The sequence below is a fragment of the Sander lucioperca genome, chromosome 5 (assembly GCF_008315115.2).
Source record: "Sander lucioperca isolate FBNREF2018 chromosome 5, SLUC_FBN_1.2, whole genome shotgun sequence".
NCBI lineage: Eukaryota > Metazoa > Chordata > Actinopteri > Perciformes > Percidae > Sander > Sander lucioperca.
The window spans coordinates 44,827,255-44,852,415 of NC_050177.1; the positions used below are offsets into that span (position 1 = coordinate 44,827,255).

At 39.3% G+C, this 25,161-nt stretch overlaps 1 protein-coding gene across 1 annotated transcript in view; it reads left to right on the forward strand.

Moving 5' to 3' along the window:
• Positions 1 to 25,161, forward strand: part of LOC116038911 (solute carrier family 12 member 9-like) — a 49,992-nt gene that overhangs the window by 1,884 nt on the left and 22,947 nt on the right. The window contains exons 2-6 of the mRNA XM_036001131.1: positions 2,614 to 2,748; positions 3,852 to 3,989; positions 5,679 to 6,005; positions 8,317 to 8,424; positions 8,861 to 8,972. Of these exons, the coding sequence (XP_035857024.1) occupies positions 2,614 to 2,748; positions 3,852 to 3,989; positions 5,679 to 6,005; positions 8,317 to 8,424; positions 8,861 to 8,972 (820 nt within the window). The remainder of the gene's footprint in view (positions 1 to 2,613; positions 2,749 to 3,851; positions 3,990 to 5,678; positions 6,006 to 8,316; positions 8,425 to 8,860; positions 8,973 to 25,161) is intronic.

Genomic DNA, 25,161 nt, shown 5'->3' on the forward strand with positions numbered 1-25,161 from the left:
CAGTCTTGTGAGATGTCAGCTGCTGTGCAGTGGACACGCATACTGTAGTGTATACACACACATGCACAGACTCACATGCAGCCACATAGTAGCAGTCTGTGTAGGACTTTAGACTACTATTCTCATTATAACTCGCCACTCTACACAGGAACTAACCGTAGTTTCACTGTGGATGTGAAACTACTGTAAATGTGTCAGCTGTGAAAGCATCAACATAGATGAGGATGAAGAGACTTATGTGTTGTTGGATAACATGTCTTTAAAATCAAACTGTCAATTCCAGCTGCGACAGTGACGCTGTGGTCCTGGAGTAGCGGACTGTACTGTAGCGGAAACTAGCACAGAGGCAGTTTTGAGTACTTTGAATAGGTTTTAATATCTTTTGTCTGTCTGTCTGCAGACAGATTTTGTCACCACGATAGTTCCGTGCAAAATGCAGTCACGAAACTTTACAGGTGTGTAGTTGAAATCAAAATGATGGTAGAGTTTAAAGATGAGTGGTTTGAGCAAGGGAGCTGGAAGTAAGGGGCTTATGCCAGGGGTGGGGGGAAAAAATCGATACAGCATAGTATCGTGATATTTTCGTGGCAATACTGTATCGATACACAGATGCCAAGTATCGATCTTTTATTATATATGTGTTGGTTAGTTTGTCTGCTTGGCAATCCCACTTTGCAGCAATAAAATTTAAGTGAGATTAGAGCTGGGCAATATATCGATATTATATCGATATCGTGATATGAGACTAGATATCGTCTTAGATTTTGGATATCGTAATATCATAATATGGCATAAGTGTTGTCTTTTCCTGGTTTTAAAGGAACACGCCGACTTATTGGGAATTTAGCTTATTCATCGTAACCCCAAGAGTTAGACAAGTCGATACATACCCTTCTCATCGCCGCGTGCGTTCTGTAAGGCGGTCTGACGGCTCCAGAGGCAGCAGCCCATCACAGTACATGCAGGTGAATGGTTCCAGCAATCCTACTGCTCCCAATAAGTGACAAAATAACGCCACCATGTTCCTATTTACATGTTGTGATTTGTAGAGTCACAGCGTGTACAAAAAACAACGTAACATGAGACACAGCCATCTTCTAACCGTAAACAAACCGGGAACTATATTCTCAGACAGGTTTGCTGCAAAGCAAATCATTCCGCCCAAGTACTATATTCTTCCGCCTGAGAATATAGTTCCCGGTTTGTTTACGGTTAGAAGATGGCTGTGTCTCATGTTACGTTGTTTTTTGTACACGCTGTGACTCTACAAATCACAACATGTAAATAGGAACATGTTGCCGTTATTTTGTCATCGCCCAGCCATAAGTGAGATGAACAAACAGATAAATGTATCTTTTTAGATAAAACAGATGTTGACAAAGTTTCTTTTTGGGGACATCATTTGAAATTGGGAAAAAAATTGAAGTTGGAAAAAAGGTAGTAATATGTTTAAAATCGCAATAATATCGTATCGTGACATAAGTATCGTGATATCGTATCGTGAGGCCTCTGGTGATTCCCACCCCTACTTTACGCCCCTAAAACAAAGTAAACGTATTAATTTAAACACTGTCTGCTGCCTTCCTGACTTTTCCATTTGATTTTGGTTCTGCTCCTGTGTGATGACATGACACCCACATCAGTACAATATATGAAAGCAGATCATGAAAACAGCAGCATTATGCTGTTAGTCACTGCCATTGGCTGTATAATCAAAGATCACAGTAGTAGAACGGGGTGGTGATGTGGGAAATGTGTGTCTAACATGGTGTAAATATCTCCTGACACACACTGAGATCAGATGCATATGACTTTGCTTATGAAGATGTGATATTATAGTTACTCCAATCAATCAGTGCACGCATCTGAACTAGTTTTGTTGCAAAACTTTTCTGTTCTTCTTTTGGTCTTTGATAAAATAGTTCCTGATGTTAAACTAGCAGCTCCAGCCAATTATAATCGATTAATTGATTAGTTGTCAACTATTATAATTCTGCAACTATTTTGAGAATCAAAATACATTTCTTTCTTCCAGCTTCTTAAATGTGATTATTTTCTGGCTTCTTGACTCCTTTATGACAGTAAACTGAATAGCTTTGAGTTGTCGACAAAACCAGACATTTGAGGACGTCATCTTGAGCTTTTGGGAAACACTGATCGATATTTTTCACCACTTTCTGATAAAACCAAACAATTATTTGAGAAATCATATTAATCGAAAATGAAAAGAATCATTCGTTGCAGCCCTACTTAGAACCACAGAATGCAGCATCTGGAATCACTTTCAACATGTGATTCCAGCTTCATTTTTTAGAGAAGAAGGAATTTTGCAGTGAGTCATTTTGTACAATAGTCACTTTCATTTTGATTCATCCATTGTCTATCATCCACACTTAGTTGACTGGATGATGGTAATAACAGTGTACACATTAATGTACTTCTCATGCCTTCTTGAATGCTCACATCCTCTGCATTGTGGGTGTGGGCTCCTTAATGGCAAGTTTAACTTCCTTCTTCAACCACACTGGTGTTACTGCCAAGTCCAAAGTTCTGCTTTCAACCAGATGACCAAGTCGTCAGGGTTTTCTTCTGACTGTGTTTTTGTCTGACTAGGATTCATGGTGGGCCATTCCGGACTGTACCAAGCCATTGCAATGCTCCTGGTGGCCTACTTCATCATCTGCATGACCGTGCTGTCAGTCTGTGCCATCTCTACCAATGGAGCCCTGGATGCCGGGGGCGCCTATTGTATCCTCTTTACACACACACACACACACACACACACACACACACACACACACACACACACACACACACACACACACACACACACAATCATATGACATTTGCACATGATAGTCAGCGTAGCATCAGTCCCATTGTCAATGGTCAACATATCAAGAGCACACACTTGTAGAACTCCTTGCTACACTAAAACCAAGACAAAGTGTGTCTTTGTTTATGTAATGTAGCATTGTCTGTGACACTGAATGGGTCTGATTTGTTCATTATCTGCACTATAAGACACTGTTTACTACTTTAGATAAAGGTGGGGCCAGTATGTTTCGCTGCCAGGAATTTGGTAAAGTACCCCAATCAGTGCTGTTTATCAGTCAGGACAGCCCATCTTTAAGTTGATACACATGCTTTACATGCATACATTAAAGAGCTTTGTCTCCTGGACATTTAGTTGTTGCAGTAGTGACTTCCTGCAGACGATTATATAAAAGTTATTCATTAAACATGGATCATCTGCAGTAATTAGGCCAAAGGTAAAATAAATCCACCTACCAGCACCACTAAAGCTCACCAATTAGCATGTTATATCTCATTTGTTGAATCCATACAAAAAGTGTGAAAACTACAAGTTTTGGTTTGTAGTTGTGGGTTATATACTTTGGACAGAGCCAGGCTAGCTGTTCTTCCTGATTCCAGTATTTATGCTAAACTAAGCTAACCGTCTGCTGGCTGTGGATGACAGATATTGACCGTACAGACATGAGAGTGGTATCTTCTCATCTAACTCTTAACAGAAAAGCAAAGAAGTGTGTTCCCCAAAATGTCAAATAATTATTATTATTATTATTATTATTATTATTATTATATATTCTTTCAACTGTTATCCTGACCAAAAACATATTTCTATTGTTAACTAGAAGCCAGCCCTCCATAAAGGAAACAACCATCGTCTTCATGTCACTGATGTCAAGGTCCTAACACTAATTAGGTTCTTTATGAATAGAAACACACACACACACACACACACACACACACACACACACACACACACACACACACGTTTTTCACAGCATATTTAACAAACAAGCGCACTTTGCCTGAACTTCACTCAGACATGATCAGCAGAGCGTTGGGTCCAGAGTTTGGTGGCAGTATCGGCCTCATGTTCTTCCTGGCCAACGTGTGCGGCAGCGCTCTCTTCGTGCTGGGTCTGGTTGAAGCCATTGTGGCCACCTTCGGAGTGCCAGAAGGTGAGTTTCATTTTAACAACTTGTGAAATGCTGCCAGATCAGCATTTGTCATTCTATTATTTTAGAAAAACGATTTACATACATTTAACTTACAACATATAACACCCATTATAACAAAGATACACCACAATATTCACAATAACACACCCAAAACTTTGATTGATATCCCAATCCATCCACAAACATTAATTCATTTTCCCATAACTTGCATTACTTACTGTAGGCCAACTACAAATTATTATTATTATTATTATTATTGTTTTAGAGGGTTGTGGGCAGCTGGTATTGGGTGAGAGGCAGGATAGACTCTGGACAGGTCAATTACAGGGCTGACACATAAAGATAGAAAACCTTTCACACTCTCATTTTAGAGTTGCCAATAAACTAACCTGCATGTCGGGGAAACCATGCAGGCACGCAAACCCCACACAGAAAGGCACCAGCCGGCTGGCAGGTTCGAAATCCAAACAAAAAAACACATTTTTGCTGTGAGTTTACCACTGCACTGCCCCATTATAGTCCTTTATTATAGAAATTATAGCACCAAAAGCAATCCTAATACTGTGAGTCTAGTTATTTTTGGAATAAGAGTGGGCTAAGCAAGTTGGCTGGACAAGGAATATTAGTTAATTAACAAATCATTGATTTTCTAGGAATATAGCTCAATACATGTTCTAATACGTTTTCTTTAGTTAGTTTACCAGTTTTTTTTACCGGTAGTTTACCAGTAATGGTTTTCCAAACCAGAAAGTTCAGTCATTTAGAAAACAACATTAACAGAGCACCTTGGTAGCCAAGTGGTTGCAGCGCATGCCGTATAACCGCAACGGCCCGGGTTAGATTCTGGCCTTGGGACCTTTGTTGCATATCATGCCGCTCTCTCTCAGCCCCCATTTCAACACTGTCCTGTCAAATAAAGGCAAAAATGCTAAAAAAGAAAAGAACATTAACAAACCAGGAGGGCTTAGGTCATCGAGACACTAACATAGTTATGAAAAAAATCAGGGAAATTGAATTGAGGATATTGAATTTATTTCAGGATAACCCCTTGAGATGTAGCATCTCATTTTCAAGGGGGTCCTGCACATATATACAAACACAAAAATTAGACATACAGTACATATAGAAAAAAAACAAACAAAAAAAAAAAAAATACAAATACAAGCAATATACAAAACAATGCCTCGCTCACCTACCCTTGACCCCACAATTAACATAGCACGCATATTAAAGTAAATTGACAAAATAATCAGCCAAATAAATGTCAGGGCCTTGGTGAGAACTCTAAGAACATTCATAGGATACCAAGTAAGAAATGTTTTCCATGTGCTGCAACTGACTGTGGTAAAATAGTCTCAGGTGTGAAAACGTAGAACTGTGAATATAAAGCAGGACGTTTATAAAATAGAGCTGAAAGCTTAGTTAGTGTTTCCTGGGTAAATAAAGGAATTTTCTGTTGCAGGGAAGTTAGACAGACATTATTGTTTATTCCTGTGAAAAGATGTTTGTGTCTTTTCAAAGCTTTTTAAATGCACCATTTCATATTGACATTCTGTGCTATAACATTATACTCTTGAACACATTCTGTCAGTCATTTTTAAGCATTAACAAATCTTCCCCCACATATCTTTTCCCTCATGACCTCCTGCCCTCCTGCCTTGACACCTTTACCATGTCATCCACCGCTAGACGGCTCTGCGGTCACTTCTGTCTACCAGGTCCTACCGTCGGGCTACTGGTGGTCTCTGCTTTATGCCACGGGCATCTCCCTGCTGTGCCTACTGGTGTGCCTGGTGGGAGCCCACATCTACGCCAAAGCCACCTTCCTCATCTTCCTGGTGGTCATGTTGGTCCTGGCCACCATCTTCATCAGCTTCTTTGCTGTACACCCTCGTACCATCGTCCTTCCCAGTTCTGCCGCATTTAACCCAACAGCCAATGGAACAGGCCCCAGGTTTCCCACCACCGCCAACTTCACTGGCTTCAAGTTGGACACGCTGCTCGGGAACCTGTGGGGTAAGGGGGATGAGGCTGTGCCAAAAATAGTTCTCTCAGGTTGTGCTCATACCAAGCATTCAAACTTAACGCTATATTACTGTTGCTTACTTGCACTAAACACAAGACTTCACTTATGAATGAGGCAAAGTCGTTGACATCAGGCCAATGGCAGACTTGAATGTGTATACAGGACAAAGGTCAACAGCAGTAGGTTTGTAGTCTGACATTAAGCATTGATCAGTTTTTACCACTACATTACATGAAAGTAATACCTTATTTTATATATATATATATATATATATATATATATATTTTGAATGAATGTACAATGTAAGGCTTGGACTAGATTGTGCCCCTAGTTAAGCTGCCATACTGTAAAAGGCATTTCAGCACACATTCTTTTCTCAGAGGCTTTAAGCAATCAAAGTGTTCTCCAGCTTTTAACTGGGACTGAAAAGGTACTTGTACTTGTTAATTCTATTGATTTATTGTATTGCAACAACAACCCGCAAAAAGATTATTATAATAGAGCTATTGATGACTGATTTGTCACTTGATCTGATGTGTGAACAATAGGTTTGAGAATTTTCTTAATAAATTATTGTTTGAAAGCATGACCTCAGTAACATAGACTTTACAGGACATCTAATGTATCTCAGTAACCCCCTCCCTGTCGTACTTGAGTTCGGACTTGATACACTTTTCTGTTGTCTCGGACCCGTCTTGGACTCGTTGGTATTTGGACTCGGACTTGTCTCAGACTCGGCCATTGGACTCGCCAAATATTCTAGTTGGTCTCGACCGAGTCCAGCACTATATGCTTTTGTTCTAAAGTAACTTCCTCCTTCAAAACAAAACCATTGATGAAGTGCACTCGTTCAGAAAACAGGTATTAGTTTAATTCAAAATCCATCTAGAACAGACATTGAGATTGGTCTCTTGGTATACGCCTGGCTGCATTATATACAGTAGGCTACCTCAATCATCAGTTATCAATCATTTTCATTTTGGCCACAGACACAATGTCATCGAGCAGTTTGTACTATGAATTCTTCAGGACAAGTATTAAGGTCAAGAATGGGAACCCATTTTATATTTTAAGTAAATAATATGGCTTAATTTGATCCTATAGTGTGTTACTCTGCACTTGCTTTTTGATTATTACAAATAATAAAGCAAAATTATCTTAAAGTAGAAGATATACTGTCTCTCACATCATATCAATTATGAACAGGTCTTGAAAAGGATTCTTTTTTTTCTGTCTTGGTATTGAGTGTCTCTCATTTGGACTCGGTCTTGACTCGGTCTCGACTAGTCCTGGTCTTGGACTCAACGAAGGTGGACTTGACTACAGCCCTGCTCTGCTTTGGTGGCTAATGATTTTCCTGTTGCCAGCACCAGTGTGCCCTTATTTAAAAAAAAAAATCAAAGTACAATAGCTTTTCCTGCACTGTTGGCAGAGGACTAATGTTGTCCATGGAAATCTATTGAAGCACTCCACTCTGTTTGCAGGGATTTATATCTAAGCCCATGATTACTGAGCTAATTGGTGTAACTCCGGCATGCACTCAGGCACATGTGAGAGCTATTACACATTCAAGCTTTGAATAATTCCAAGATCTGACGAAAGAGAACACAAACACACACACATACACACTGACATGTAAAATCATAATTTTACATGTGAATAATTTAAAGTCCAGAGAAAAAGCTAAATTGGATCTAATTATTACATTGTAAGGAGCAAAGGGTGCCTTACAAATGTAACTGTTGATATTAGCTGTTAGATTATTTTCTTTATTTAACTTCCTACAATACAAAACAATACATGTTGTACTTTCGTTAATCAGTAAAGCACAGTACTTTATATGGCCTTTGTTCTTGTTGGGACTCCCTCAGAGAAAACTGCTATCATTCATTGACAGAAAAACAAGAGCACAACGTTGTGAAGTGTTAGTTAAAGTTAAAGTGTTAATGACGTGATCCAAGGTAAACAGGTTTGGAAATGGTGATCAAAGGTGTCTTTGTAAGATATATTTATTTCCAATTATACATATACAGCAACGAAGGCCTAAAAGAAGATTCTTTTTTTTTTATATATATAAATAGATCCAACATCCTGTGATAGATTAGTTGCTGCTCTGCAAACAGCAGAAAAGATGTGTAGGGAATGGTTTTCTCAAACGCTGTAAAACATGATGAGGTTTGGTGGCGAGCAGGTACAGAGGAGTGTCTGCCAACAAACCAAATTGAACTTTCTTTTAGAAGACTAATGGTGCTAATAAAAGCACACCTACAGTGACTTATCCGTTGTTATCTCTTCCCTCAGCTGACTACACTGTGGATTACACAACAGGAACCACGATGACTTTTGCCACCGTTTTTGCTGTAATGTTTAATGGCTGCACCGGCATCATGGCAGGCTCGAACATGTCAGGTAGGTGAGATCAGAGGCCTGTACTACGAATCAAGATCAACATGCCCTGGATTTATTTAGGTTACCTGGCTTCACCTAACCTAACAACCGCGGTCCAGCATAAGCTGTGTCACGACGGTGGTCAACAGCATGACCAATCGCAAACATCTACCAGAGCCGCATATTTTACATAAGAAGAGCAAACTATAATTCGACATAAATATGAAGATCACAGACACGGTTTTACAGGCAAAACGCAATACAGTCGCTGCTTCCTAAAACAGGATGAAAGCTGGCAAAAAAATAGCTGACGCTGTTATGCGTAAATCACAACAGTTATCAATATCACTTCCCCATCAGTCAGGCACAAGAGCTGACCATAATTACACTTGGTGCGTGCGTGCGTGTGCCCTGATTATCTGTGTTTGGACACACAGTAAACCTGTCTTTCTACCAGGTGACCTGAAGAATCCTAGCTACGCCATCCCCCGTGGCACCATCACAGCGGTCATCTTCACCTTCATCATCTACAACCTGCTCAGCGTACTGGTGGCCTGCTCCTGTGACCGGTCAGTAACACACATTCAATAAAAAGTCCTGTATATATGCGTACACTTATATTATTTGATGTAGTGGTAAAAAAAACTAGGTTAAACTTGAGCTGTCTTGCGTGGTGTCTTGGTTTTATACTACCCACTGAACACATTCAGTTATATCATTTACATCTACAAACAAACAAAAAGCAGTGGAACGGCCCATAATTGAACATTAATCCACACTGATCCAACAAGGTAATTAAACCTTTGAGTTGAGTACGAGTGCTGCGCGGTGCTGTAGTAATAGATGTTTGCATGTTTTGTTTTCCGCAGTTGAAATCCAATACTTAGTGGCTATCAGATAATGCGAACAGGGTTAATTTTCTGCTTCACCAAACTGAATTGGAGCATCCGAGGGGACCGATTTCAAAACCGTCAATTCCAAGTGAATGTTATCCAACACCAGGTGGCAGTTAATCACTCTGAACAACTGCAGCAAGCATGAATACAAGTGGACAAAATAATGGAAACAGTACTTCAAGCCCATTTTTGACACTAGGATTACTGAATGAATCATTATTATAAAGTCGTAGAGGCTAAATGTCAATCCAGCCATTACTCAACAACAGAAACATAATACAGACCTAGTTGTGTAGACGCAGGCACAAAAACAATAAGCTGATATGTGTGGCATTATATTTTTGTCTCAATCCAGAGCAGACATTCTAAAAAAAACAACAAAAACAATTGTTTGCATGCACATACCAGAGTGATAGAGTATGGCTCTGGCACATACTAAGACAAATCAGCCAATCAGAAATGATCTACACCAATCTCTGATTAGCTGAGATTGTGGCACAATGTAACACTCCGGCAGACTTGAGCAGATCAGGGAATTTGAGAAAGGGCAACTGACTAAAACTAAATGAGAGGTAAAGTATTATGCGCTTATGTGGATAATAGGATACCCACAAATGCTTTTATAAAGCACAGGAAAGGTCATTGAAATTAAATAAGTCTCTGTGTGATAATATCATTTTTGTGCTCGCATTTAAAAAAAAAAAAAAAATCTATGCTCTAAATGTCCTGCAAGATTGAGACACCCAACTGTCAGGAAACAATTTGAGAAAATGTGGATTTCTGGATGGGAATTTTGACTTGAAGGATTTTTAAATGTTATTCTTCCAAGTAGGAGGCTGGATTGTATGCCCTCCAACTGGGATCATTTTTTGCAGAGATATGAGATGAAAAGACAGACAGCAATGTCTTCAGTAGATTCTTTACAATATACTAACAATGTAGCATACATTATATTTAAGGATAGTGGGCAGCTAGCTGTATCAAAAGTAAAGACTTACCAGATTGTATACAGCCTGTTTGTTTGTTTTTAAACTACTTTCTGATAAGCAACCACATATTAATTCATCCACTTATTATTAGCTGTCCATGGTCTTCCATGACTAACCACAATCTCTCTCTGTGTGAAGATATTTGATAAGTTTTTACAACTGCAATAATTAAGCATACTATTAGCATCTAGCTAACTGATGTTTTCTTAGTTTTGTGTTGTTGCTAACATTGACAACTTTTTACTCTTGGAATGGAATGGATTATTCCACGGAATCTCTATTTTGAATAACAAACACTTGCTACCTGTAGGCTTGGAAAATGGCTGTGAAAAGTTTGTTCTTTTCACTCAGCTTGGATTTACAACAGATACAAAGTACTTCAATGTCAACCAAGAGTCTTGGCAAATAAACGTGTCAAAACAAATCAAGATGTCCATAGAAACCTAGACACTCAAGATCGGTGAAGTATTCCTTTAATTAAGTGTTAGCATGCAGCTAACAATCCATCAGGGCCACATGGATAACTTTGGTGTCTGTGTCCTCACTTCACTCTTAAAGTTAGAGCGGTCAAGTCTTTACCTTGATGTTGCACTTCTTTCTATTTATTTGTCTTCCCTCTCCCTCTCTATCTATCTGTCTCTCTCTATCTGTCTTTTGCTGAGTGCCAGAGTTCAGTATTGATGTAGCTCTAAAGCGAGTGTTGCCAAGGTGCTAAACTGACATGGCAGGGCTATAAAAGAGCATCAGAGATCAATACTGTCATCATTTACCCTGCCACACTGTCCTCCCTGCGTCCGCCTAACACACACATACTCCCTGATAACAGACCACAATGTGTTTCTTAACACACTTTCTCCACCTCTGCAGTACTCTATCTTTTCCCCTAGAGTCACACATATTACTTGTTCTATATGTTGGTGTATGTTTACATATGGTTTCCATCTGTTATAGATATCTAAAGTAGTTTCCCTTGTAGAAAATGACTTATGTTGGATATGTTATTCGTTTATTAATGAAGGCTCGAGGCAGTGTCAGTGTTTTGAAGTGGGGCCAAATCAGCACTGAGCCCCCACTCACATGACCCAAATAAAGAGGCTATAAAGTTCCCTCACGTGTGTGTGTGTGTGTGTGTGTGTGTGTGTGTGTGTGTGTGTGTGTGTGTGTGTGTGTGTTCACACTTTAAGTAAAAATGGGTCTTGGTCACAAATACACAGACATAAACACATTTGTGGATGCAGTGGAATCTGTTCACTCAGGTCACATCAAACAGACTTTTCACAATTCACTCAATTCTTCTGGTAAATTAGTCATGTTTCACAAAGCAGAGCTCTGATTAAATGAAATCACATGATGATAAAAAGTGTGTGGACGTGCTGACTGGCAGTTTCAAGATGTCAAACAGTAAGGTTACACATCTTACTTCAGTTTATTTATTTAGTTCACAGAAGAGCTGTTAAAGTTAAATATAAGCCGAAATGAAACGTCTTTCTTTAGGAGTCATACAAAGTAATATGTTATGATTTAGGAGTAGATAGATAAGATAGATAAGATAGATAGATAGATAGATAGATAGATAGATAGATAGATTTTTATTGATCCCAAAAAATGGGAAATTCCAGTGTTGCAGCAGCAAAATATCAGACACACAGCACACATACAGAATATACATAAACTAATAGGATACAATATACATGACATAATATATAGTATCATCTGTTTAACAGGGAACTCAGATCTGTTAAATTGAGCAATATGATAAAGGAGTCTGGAAAGTAGTAAACGTTGGCGCGAACTTGACACACCAGAAAAAAAAAAATCTAATAAAATAGATCAACGCTAAAATTCATGGATAAACCATCTTTAAAGAGTTAGCTAAAAGTAATCGATAAACGATTGAAATACTTAAATGTAATTGATTTATCTTTTAAAAAGTTAGGTAAAAGTATATAACAGTTGAAAAAGTAAGTAAATAAATAGTTTAATTCTAAATGGTAGTAGGGCAAATTGACAATTCATTTGTATGAAAACATTATTTTATAAAAAAAAACAACTTTAAAAACCACTGACATACAGTATGTAGTGGATTGTAAATGCATTATTCATACCCCCCACTGAGGGAAGGTGCCAAATAGCCACTGCAGTCCCTTCTCTAGTTGTGTGCCTGGGGGTTAGTTTCCCCACATAAGCAGTCAAATAGTAGCAGGTCAGGTGTAAACTCAGCTGGATCTAAATACTATCTGGGCACATGATGTGTGTAAACTGCATGCCTGATATGCCTGCTAGGCCTGTGCTGTTGCTAGTAGAAGACGATTTCCCTCAACTTTATCAATGGAGATTTGTTCTGTTCTGCAAATAGTTTTACTGATATCGGCAGCGGCATGTGACATCACACCATGTGCATTATGCATGTGTGTGTAAGAGAGAGCTTATGCGTCAATGCACCCAAGGCTTCTGAGGAAATCTGGTCATATGTCTTAATGACTTACTATAGAAAGGAAATGTAAACAATTCTTGTATATGGACAGGATGGAAAGTGAAACATCAAGTTTCTTAGAGCTGTACAGGTTGTTTGTTTGATTATGAAATACAGAAGGCGTAAAATCCTGTTTTATTGGTTTCATGCCCGGGACATCACTCCCTGTCTTATCTTCACTTAGCTCGGGGTCGTTTGGTTTATTGAGGCTGACCAGAATTGAACTGAGAAAAGTGTTTATCTTGCTGGGAAAAAATGTATAATAATTTCTCGGAATCACTAAAACTTTGTGGGGTATTTTCATATTTTGCACTTGTATGTGTTCATCCTCATGCAGTCTGGCTTTGTGGTTTTTGACTTTTTTTTAAATGCTGGTTAATGTGAGAAAACAAGAAGAAAAGTTATTTTAATAAGGTAGATCAATCTAACAATGAGATAATTTCTCCTCTGCATTGTAATGGCTTGAATTTACTTCACTTCCCTAGATTAACACAATGGTCTGATTATCTTCAGGCAATATTTGACAACTAACTCACAAGAATGCATCCATTGACTGGCCAGCAGCCACTCTCAGGAGATGATAAGTGGGCCAATAGTGACAGTGACAGGTCCCACCGGTGAACAATGTATTTTAATATCCAGCTTTCATTTTCTAATGGAGGAAATAGCAGCTTTTATACATTACCTGTTTGTAAGCAGTGTGCTGCAGTGTATTTCATCTTCTGCTTCTGGAAAAACATTTCCATTCACCGCTACATTAAGTCAGCTCACTCCAAGAAAAAATATTACCAACAGTACCTAAAGTGCTCATAAAACTTTATTGATTTTCTGTAAGGAAATTAGAGAAAGACCCAATATTTATCAAGGCACAAGAATTTAAGAAACATCCATTTACCAAGGGCAAATTGTTCTCGAAACGAGGGAAATTTTGGTCATCCATTATACGCACAGCATCACATGCCTATTGAAAGAAAGCATTTTCTGAAAATTACTCTGAAATATCTGTATAGGAATGTGTTGATTTTGTTATAAAAAAAAAAGTGATCAGTACGAAGGGAAACCAAAACCCTGAGGCAAAAACCCATCTTACATTTATCTCACACAGCCAGTTGTACATGCCAACTCTAAGTAACACAGACTCTGACACACAAGCGTGAGGCAGGCAGGCAGGCAGCAGGTTTTTTGGCATTAAATTATGCAAACAGTCAGGCTAACTAAATTATCATGGATTAAAATATGACTGCTTCTATTAAAGTCTTTCGTTATGTTGTGGCATTACTACACCACGTGTCAGGGAAGCCCTCACTCCAGAGACAAGACTCCAGGGTAACTGTGACTGTGAGGATGGCAGTATCTGATTATTATGGGATGTCACTGTGGGATGTGGTAGGTAGGCATATGTTTGTGTGTGAATCTCGTGAATCTCTTTTGTGAGTTAACTAGAATATAAAGATGTTTCTGAGTGTGTAAGTAAACACTTTTGTATGTATGTATGTCCTAACCTATCAAGCATCTGAACGGTGTATGAACAGATGAATGAAGGCTTGACCTCAATCATATTTAATTATATATGATTCACACATGAACACAACTTTACAGTGTGTAGCATTTACTGTTTATACACATGTACAAATCATTCACATGTGGACATAAAACTTTTTATGTTTTATGTTTATGTTTTATGCTTGTATGTGTTCAAGCTCAAAGTCCACTTACTTAATTTCCTCCCTGAACTCAAGGCCTTCATCAGGGGATAGAGGTTGCTCAGTTGTCATGAGAGCAAGATTAAGTATTTATAAATATAATAAGCATAATGAGCATAATGAATGCTTATTATTTCGTTATTATATTAAATTATTATTCACAGGAGTTATTGTTACAAAGAGAAATTATAAAGAAATATATTAATACAAACACTTCAAAATGTCCTCATATCTGCTAACAATGACATTATAGTGTGTTCGAAACCATGTATGATTTGTTCATATACTGCTTGTAAATGCCAAATGAAAGGGTTTAAATAAAGTGTGACTGAAAGCTGGTTTAGCTACAGGTTGCGGTATTGTGAAAAAAATGGTTTCCTAATGCTGTCAGGGTAACATATTTTATTCCAACTGAGCTTTTCTATGCTTGATAAAATATACATTTTCAAACAAGTTTCCACTGATAGCTCTAAAATAAAAGCAACACTGCCTATTGTAGTTACAGGAGTTGTCCAAAGGGTGGCAATCACACTCTCTTACCAACCAGCCATGCTCTCTTTAAAGGAACATTTAGAGTGACAAACTAACCTTTACATAAGGCTCTTTTAAATTGCTACCCTCTGCAAATTGTAGTTCTGCATCATATCTTTAAAAGTAGCACTGACAGTACTGAGTGTGTTTTTTGTCTTTTTTTTTTTTTTTTTTTTACATCCATGAGCGCATTTTCTGCTTCACAGCTATTAGTACTGCAAATAAAATGGAGCTCATCTAGATGTAAAAGCCGTACAACTGTACAACCATACAACTTATGAGAGTCACTGGTGATATACCACTATGGTAAGAGATGTTGATGATGGTGATGAAGGCTGAGGGGATGTGAAACAGAGGGGAATCTATTAACCTTATGTGACCAGCTAGCCAGCCATGACAGATTGCCCTGTCGCTACTTTATCAAGCTCTTTTGGTTGTGTGTGTGTGTGTGTGTGTGTGTGTGTGTGTGTGGATTAGGAATTTAAATCTACACTTAAAGCAACAGAGTGAGCATGACGACTCACTCTGTTGCTGCACAGTTTTTTATTATTTTAGAACTGGTTTAATGCCTGAATATTAACTAACTGGTTTATTGTGTGTATGTGTTGGGGGGGGGGGTCTTTGCTCTATTGTGTGTGTGTGTGTGTGTGTGTGTACTGCACACGTGTTCTCCACAGTGCAGTGCGTCAATGACCTGTAGGCTAATCCGCTCTGCGCTATAGAAGCTTTTGTATTAATTACTGACTTGATAATTATAATAATTTTAATCTGCTGCTTCTTTTGTTGTGCTATCTCTGACATGCAGCCTTGTGAATGTGTTTGCAATCGGCACCCCCCACCCCCACCCCAAAGTGCCTCTGTCCCTCATCTCTCTTCTGCTGCACCCCCCTCCATACACACACGTTGCGTCTAATTTCTCGCACTTTTCCAGAAAAGTCACATCTTTCGTCACAGCACTTTCTTTTTCCTCCATCTTCCAAAAACATGCTGCATTTCTGCTGTGTGTCTTGTCTCTTGTCTTTTCACCTATGCGTCTATTTCCATTCCTCTGTTTTCCTATTCTATATTTTGTCCTCACTCCCTGTTACCTTTCAATCACATACTTTTTTGATCATTCAACACCTTCTCTTTCACTTTAGCCCCTTTCTGTCTGCAGGATCTTCTCCCAGAACTCTGAAGCTTTTTCAATAACTTAAAGGGTAACTACCGCTTTTTTTCAACCTGGACCCTATTTTCCTATGTTTTTGTGTCTAAGTGACTGGGAATAAAAATCTTTGACATTGGTCCAGTATTAAGCGAGATCAATGCAGTCGGCAGCAGCGAAATAAACTACAATTTAAGTTAATAGGGCAATTGTCCAGTTTGTATTTACCTTCACAAAAGTGCTTGTTTTGCCACTGACAGGCTCAGATTAATATTCTAAGTGGTCTACACACATGAGGATGCACAAAATGCAGCAACACAATTAATTAAATAAGGACCACTTGACAGACTAGTTTGCCAACAACTCAAAATTAAGTCTCAAATATTAAACTTGTATTGACATTACAAAATAAACTAAATGTGTGTGCTATATAGAAAATAATGTGGGGCTACACCCGACTCAAAATTTTGTCAATTGGATTTGGCTGTTTCTATACGAATATTCTATACGAATATTCATTTTGTGGCGTGTTTTATTTGCGACAGTTTGGTAAGTGCAACTACCGTCCCCTCTCTCCTCTATTATACTGACTTATAAAGAATAGGCTAAAGAAATGCATCGACTACAGCTTTCACTGGTATTGTCACGGGCGGATACACAAATAATTTTTCACTTTGGATAACAATGCAAGATAGGGCATTTGGCCTTGGCAGAGGTCTGCACTTTTTATTGCCCTTCTAGTTATTAATACATTTTTAGTTATTAATCCTTTTTGGCAGAAAAGATTGAGGAACCTTGTGTGTTACCAGAGACAGTTTAGAACGGAGACACCCCAACTCACACACCTCTTTAGGAGACTAGCGGCAGGTCCTGAGTGTATTGATTCCAATGGGTGATGGGTGAAAGTGATTGTGAACACAGATTATGACAGATTATTTTTCCCCAAAGTCACCAAAGTTAATATTGGACCCATTTTTCACAAGCCACATATCGCCAGGACATTCTGACACTAAAATGGCATTTTTCAGACAGACAAATCAAGAAAATTAGTTCAAGACCTGTTTCTGTCTCAGGATCAAGCTCCTTTTCAGCTTTTAGCTGTGTAAATGTCTAATGTTAGCAAAAGAAAATATAAATATATTATACAAATATAACTGTTCATCCATCTACATGACGTTCACAACACTTTCAAACGAGGCCACGCCCATTTAGAAGTACTATTGGCGCTGATTGAAATGCACTATCTTTATCTATAGAGTATGTTAGAGTATTGTCATTCCTCTCAGTCTTTACATTATATCCTCTCATTCTCAGGCTTTCTGCTCATCCTTGTCCAGACAGTAGCCATTGTAAGGCAACAAGTCCAGCATCCCTTCTCCCCTCATCCTCATTCCTTACTTTTCTCTCTCCCCCATCCGTTTCTCTTGGCACTATCACCCCACAGCAGCATTCTTGGCTTCATTTTCTCCCTCCTCTCCTTGTCTGTCATTCATCCTTGTCTATCATTCATCCATCCATCCACACAGTCATGCTCCATATTTTTGTCATTCACCCCTATCTCTCCACTGCAGAGATTTTCGCTCCCTCTCTATTCTATTTCTCACTGCTGTCCCAGTTTGGGGTGTAACAATTGTGGTAGTACAGGCCAAGTCTTCAACAACATGTTCTGTCTGAATTAAAAGCTGCTGGGATTGGAGGGAGAGGCACAGGATTGATGAGCAACAGACGGAGGAGAAAAAGGAAGGATTTGGGTGACAGAGGTTTTGATTTTTATTTTAAATGGGTTGGCATTCATGGTGTCCATGAAAGATGAGGCAGTTTATTATAATTGTTAAATACCTCACCTGACATATTTGGGAAGCACTTAACTTGTATTTTAATTAAAGTTTTTGAACCGTTCACACAAGCATTGATGAGTAGAGAGCGGTCCTGAGGACACTGCCGGGCGAGCTCAGTGCAATCTCTCATGAGGGTGGGAAGTTTACTATCCATTCTCTAAGATCAATGAGAATCCCAGTTTTTGGTCTTATAATTCAAACCTTTTATGACTTAGACAAAGCTAAATGGTGATTAATTAGAGGTTCAAAGTTCATTCTTAACCTCGGAAACATCAGTTGAGAAAATAATCTCCCCACAAGGTACATTGAGTAGGGGTTCTGGAGCTTTCTTAAACAACCAAGTCTCTTGCCTTTCCTTGAATTTGTTCTGCCTATTTCAGCATAGGCCCTTAATGACATAATTTCCCAAATCTCGTCGTCTCACCAGTTAGACATTTTCTTTGTCATCTTCATGTAAACCTTTCTTCTTCAGCCTTGGATGTTTGTATTCTTCCAGTCAGGTGCGAGCCTGAGAAACCTCATCAACACTTCCACACACCCGCTCGCTGTGAATTCTCCGAACAACGACCTGCTCTATTCACACATGGGCTCAATTGGTTGGTTTTATTTATGGATATAGAAAGACAACAAGGGGGGGGGTATCCAAGGGATAACATGTAAAAGCGAGAAACACTTTTTTCCAACATGGTCCCTGATGTAAGAGAAACAGGACATACAACACATGCAAACACATACAGTCCTTCTGAGGTTAAAACAATAAAAAAAAAAAAAATAAATAAAAAAAATTGGACATTACACTGACTTTGTACGGGGTAGCTGGCAGGGTAAAGTCCGTTTTAATGTCTGGCCCAACTGATTTGGACATGTACCATCTCACATACAGCTCCTCCAGGCAGGCACGTGCACAGATAGACCCCAGGCACCTGCACTTTTAGCCTCTGACTAGATAAGTGCCCTTTTTGCTAGACGTTTTCTTTTCTATTTCTTTTTCTACTTTAGTTTTTTTTATGTGGCCCATGGCATACATTCTCAAATATAAGCGTGTTGTAATGCTCAACAACTGCATTTAAGTTCCAATTCTGCAAGACCGCGCAAGCCTCTACCTCACCCAGAAAACACAGTAAACACATGCAAATTGACGTCATGTCTCCCTGACCTGTCTTCATTGGTGATAGCCAGCCAGGTAACGATAGTGTTTGCCATCAGAAGCAGAGCAGAGAGAAGCTTCTGAACGCTTCTGAAATGTGCTGCGGCACGTCTGGTAGAATCACAAGCATTTTTGTCTGTGGCTGTGATCAGCTCCGGTGGCCGCAGAGCAGCCAGAACTCACCGCAGCTGTGCTCGGTGGAAATTTTTTTTTGTCTGTCCCCCAAAATGTCTGTGCACGTCCCTGGCTCTCGGTACTGTCGAGATAAGTTCAGGGTTGCAGTGCATCTGTGAAAGGGGCTTATGTTTGTGTTTTGTGTTTCACTGGGGACTTTTATATTGCCGTGATGGTGTACAGGCTTTTCCTGAGGGCTGTTTGACCCTGAATATCGGAAAATAAAATGGTTGTCAATTGCTATCCCATATCAGTCAGCCCCTAGTTAGAAGCATCGTGGAGAGATGATGGAGTAAAACAAACAAATGGCTGGAAATTGCCAGTTGCCACTGAATAGAGAGGCTAAAAATTGGAGAAAAAAATTGGATCCGTAAAACAAGATGAGAGTACCATGGGAAGACAGGGCTATGAAAAAGCTATGATGTGCAGAGTACATGTGAAGTGTTGGGAGGGGAGAGAAGGGTGCGTGCGTGTGTGTGCACAGAGGCCTCGTTAGTTATTGATCTCATTTAATAATACTTAACCACAGTCTTCTCCCCTGAGAGCACTTACCTCTTCCTCTCTCTCCCTCTCTCTGGCTCTTACAACCTCTCTCTGCCTCCCTTTTACCTTCTGTTTGCTCCTTTTCCTCTGCTGTTTCTTTATGTGTCTGTATATCTCTTCCTCACCCCCTGTGTACCGTGGCTACACTCTAAAAGTACCTACAAGGTCAAGGTGAAGTAAGGCTAAAGACCAACATTAAATCCCAGCAGTAAAGGGTAAGGTTATGTGCTGGTGCATTTGTTGCTATGGAGTCGATTCAGTCGTCTCTAAAGGTCCAGACACACGGACCAGATGGCCGACCCTTGGCAGAAAAGGCAGTTGGACTGATCAGTCTCCCCGAGTAGGGCTGTCCCAAACGATTATTTTTTAAACGATTAATCTAGCGATTATTTTTTCGATTAGTCGACTAATCTATCGATTAATTTTTCGATTAATCTAACGATTCATTTTTCAATTAGCGATTATTTTCCCATTGCTCAATTATTAACAATTTACACAAAACAAATTTCAATAAGGTTCAAATCTCTATTTATTAAAATTGTTTAACACTGCTTTCAAGTAAAATGAATTTGTAGTGCAACCTGAAGCCAAAATAAAGTCACTTTCAGGAGGAATACAAAAATAAAAACTTAAAGTAAACAGAGCAAGTGCAAAAAGAGTAGCCTGTATTTGCTTTGCTGTCTTAAAATCCATTTCAACATCAACAAAAATACATTAAACACAAAACTTTTATTTTCGACCTTAGTTGTGAATCAAAACAGTTATCAAAATTAAAAAATTCTGGTAACACTGCTCACTCAGAGTAACATTAATAAAACTGGTTGTACTTTTGGATAGGGGTGTGCCAGTCAGATACTCAGGATTGGTACCAATCCGAACTGTAATAATTGAACTAAATAAAATGCAAAGGAAGGTAAACAACAAAGACTTTTTAGTGCACACTGCATAATGACACAAACCTTTTAACAATAGTCTTGGTGACTGCCCTGTTGTTAACATTGAACTAATGGAGAACTAACTTAAGTGCAAAGGAATGTAATTGAATTGCCTTGCTGCTGAAAGGTGCTGTAGAAATAAAGTTGCCTTGCCTTACAACCTCAGTCAGTCACCAGGGCACAGAAACCACTGTTGTGGATGTCTCAGGAGGAAGTGTCACCGCCAACGCTTTCGGCTGGCCATTAATATCATATTGCAGCAAACGCTGTCTGTGTGAAGTTTTGAAGACTGTAACCTTACTTGAAACCACTTTATCAGCATTACAGTGACTCTCTGGGACTTCAACATAACTTCAGAGCTGACGTAGTTCTCCCGCACCTCTGCGCGCGCACGTGTCTGTGTGTGTGTGTCGAAGCTCCGCTGTCTGTCAATATGCAGACAGGACAGATAAGCTTGCGCTTACGCGCTCAGATGCTTTTTTATTTTTTTTTTGATCCGACGTAGTTCAGGTGGCAGGCTGGTGGCTGCCTAAACTGCAAAGTGCTGCGGGAAACCCTGCTATTTTTAGATTTACACGTGAATGACGCTCGTAGACAGTTAAAGAAACGCGACGCATCGACGCAAATTATTTGTGTCGATGCATTTACGTAATCGATGACGTCGACTACGTCGACGAATCGTCTCAGCCCTATCCCCGAGTTTGTCAAAAAAGTGCCTCGGAACACATCAAAGCGACGAGATGTCATACGTCTCCATAACAGCAAGCAGCGCTAATCTGTATTGTCGCCCAAAAATGAAAACCGGCAGCTGATTTGACGAACGCATCACGTGGGTCTGGTTTCTCCGGAAATTCAAAGACAGACTGTCATGGTGTGTTGTTTAGAATACGATCTCATATTGTACTAAAATAGTTCAACGAAACGTGTTTCTGAAAACATTTTAAGCGAGAACTAGGCCATGCAGTTGCTGAATCTGTCTTCATTTCAGATCGACAAAGGTCAGTTTAAAAGATTTTCATCAGATTTTGAGAGACTCTAGTCACACCCATTCCGCTCCCTGTTTCCGGGTTAGCACTCTACCAATCAGATGGGTCATTTGAGTCCGACTGCTGGCAGTGCCCGCCCCACCGATTATACATGTCAAATCGGCCAAAATGAAGGCCGATGGCCCCTCGGACGGACGACGGCACGGAACACACCGAACAGACTCGAGTCACCGACCTCGCCAGACTGTCCAACGGCCGATTATCGGCTCGGTGTGTAGTAACCTTAGGAGGCCTGAGCTCTTAAAGCACACCGGGCCAGATGCAGGCTGTAAAGCATGTTCAGGCTGTTACTATTCAGTTTTCTGAAGTGTGCTCTGAGGATTTTGCCACTGGCTCTGCTTGCCGAAGGAGTTCTTTGTTTTTCCCCCACTGGCATGGTGGAAAATTGGGACATAGAATTGTCACCTTTTCTTGTCTGCTGCTGAGGTGTTGCCTTTATATTTTTATACATTCAATTAAGTTTTGGTTAGGATGAAGGCTTTTACAAAGCATACTTACTCATTAGTTTTCATTTAAGACCAGAAACCTTGAAATACGTCTTGGTTTGATTCTGTTGATGACTCGATATCATCAGTACTCAATCACATGATCTATGTAAATATCTTATTGACCTTAAAAAAAGGCCATTCAAGGGACATTCCACCAATTACTAGCCTGTGAAAACAGCTATATAATGTCTTCTGAAGCTCTGGAGGAGCTTTTAAAAGTTTGAAAAAAACAACCCTGATGATGTCATAGTGATGCTATCAGGGGTACCTCGGTTTGGGCTTGAGACTTAATATAAGACAACTAATGAATGACGTCAAGCTGTATGTAGGATCCAGTGTTTTGGAGCTTGACCCATAGTAGAGACTATATCACCTATGCTGCTTTGATTTCAACCATTCATTTTTTAAATATGTCTTTCTTACTTGCAAAGAGCAGTGTACAAAACATTCAGACAGCAGCTTCTCATTGTTAGCCAGCGTTGACTGATGCTTTCGCCGGTTAAAATGACAAAACGTGCTGCGACAGGTCATATCAGCTGTCACTAATTAAAGTTAATTCCATCGGGGGCCTGGGTAGCTCACCTGGTAGAGTAGGCGCCCATGTGCAGAGGTTCAGTCCTTGACGCGGCGGCTCAGGGTTTGAGTCCGACCTGCGGCCATTTGCTGCATTGCTTCCCCCTCTCTCCCCCCTTTCCCGTCTACAGCTGTCCTGTCTATTAAAGGCTAAAATACCCCAAAAATGATCTTTAAAGTTAATTCCGTGAGTACCTTGAGGCCAGAAATTAACTTCCAGAACTTCCCAGTTAAACATTCATTCATATCATATCAATAAATTAAGCTTAGAAACGTAATACATATTCACTAGAAGCCAGCAGCTAAGTTTACAAGGATTTGCCAAATTTTAAGATACGTGGCAAGCTTACCAAAACAGACTACATACAGACAGCTTTTGTGTTTTTGCTTGTTTTTAACAATTTGCTTTTAGCCGAGCTAGCGTGCTGTGCTTGTGTAAAACATAGCGGTAGTGTAAACAAAAATCAATAAAGACATTGTTAAAAAACAAACAAAAAAAGCATTGCGGTGGATGAGATACTGCGGACAGATGGTGCATTGATAAAGTATTGGCTTTTTACTCGCAAAGTTTTTATTGCACTTACATTAACGATTGTAGTTGGAGGAGCTCATCCCCGACACAGAGCAGAGAAGATGCTGCAGCGTGGTAATACATTATACCAAAACGTTAAAAAGTGCCGATAAAAGAACCTGTAATCTTGGCGCTTATCAATACTATGGTTTATGCTTTAATAATTTTGCATCGGGGCCCGTTTAATACTGGGTTTCGCTACCCATCCCTATTCCTTACTGTCTAATGTTTCGTTCCAAATAATCCTGTTTCAAAAAGGAAATATATCATGTTAAGGAAATAATAATACCATTTCATGGGATCTTTAAAGCTGCAGCCATTTATTTTTTTCTGGCCACTTGTTCTGGAGCAGCTCAACTCTTAAGATATCATTTGAATTTGAATTTCATTTTGAATGCTATTTTGCACATTCACCAGACACAAAGCAACATTAGCATTTATTTGGTGTTTGCTTTGGTCCACCTGACAAATGGAAATCCAATGTTCACTCTCCTCAACTGTTGGAATGTGTGACTTTCTTCACCAGCTAGTCACTAACTTTGTTGGTGTGCTGTTTGCTACACGGCAGGTAGTGTACAGTAGGGCTGTTGGAACGAATTCCGAAATTTGAATATAATTTGAATATTTAAAAAATCAATACTATTCGAATGCTAAAATTACTATTCGAGTATTGCTTTTTTATGTATTTAAAAAAAAAAAGATATGCAATCTTGCTATTCTCGCCGCCTTGGCCTACACGCATGTGAAAATGAAATGCTTTTGTTTCGTCTGATGAACAATAAAGTGTTTGAATGGTATCACAATCGTACACGTTCCCTTAATACATCCACGCGGTATCATCATCACAATACTATGAAAAATGGCGGAGAGCGACTTGAGGGCACACCTAACAACGTCACACCCTGACAAGATAGGCGATCTGTCCGAGAAACCGCCGCTAAAACAGGCAAGAATGACTTCTTTTCTGCCTCTCTCCTCATCACGGGGCTTACCTATTTACCTTCATACTTACCAGCTGTCCACCAAAAGGTGATAACAGACAAACTGACACGGTTCATCTGTAAAGATATGAGACCGATCAACATCACGCAGGGGTCTGGATTTAAAGATTTTATTCACAAGCTTGAACCAAGGTACATTAAAGTTGACAACTTAAAGTCATTAATTTTGTCCCGCTGTTTTATTGTGAATAAGAAAGCAATCACCTGTTTCCAAATGTTTGTATTGTAATGTTAGTAGTCCCTCTAGCTGACAGAACGTGTAACAACAACCACATGCTGATAGTGGCATTGGCGATCCATAAACCTGTGTAATGTCGTAAATATTAATAATAGGATGAATTTGAGCATTTACTATTTGAATATTATTTGAATATTAAATAAAATAAGGAATGGAATTTGAATAGTATTAAAGAGGGGAAATTGACAGCCCTACTAAACAGCTGCCTGCTGCTGCTTGAAAAGGGGGGTGAAAAACCAAAACAATGAGCTAAAGTTGGCTAAAAAAGCACCTTAGAGGTGCAGAACTGGGCAATAATGGGGGTTCATCACCATGAACGACCCCTTTTGCATTAAACATAATCATTTAATTAACTCTTGATATAGAAAATATTGATTAGTGCAGCTTTAATGCTCTTTTAGTTTTTGAATATAAGAGCACAAATAATGACTGTCATCAGCTATAATCTAAAAAAAAAAAAACAGCAGC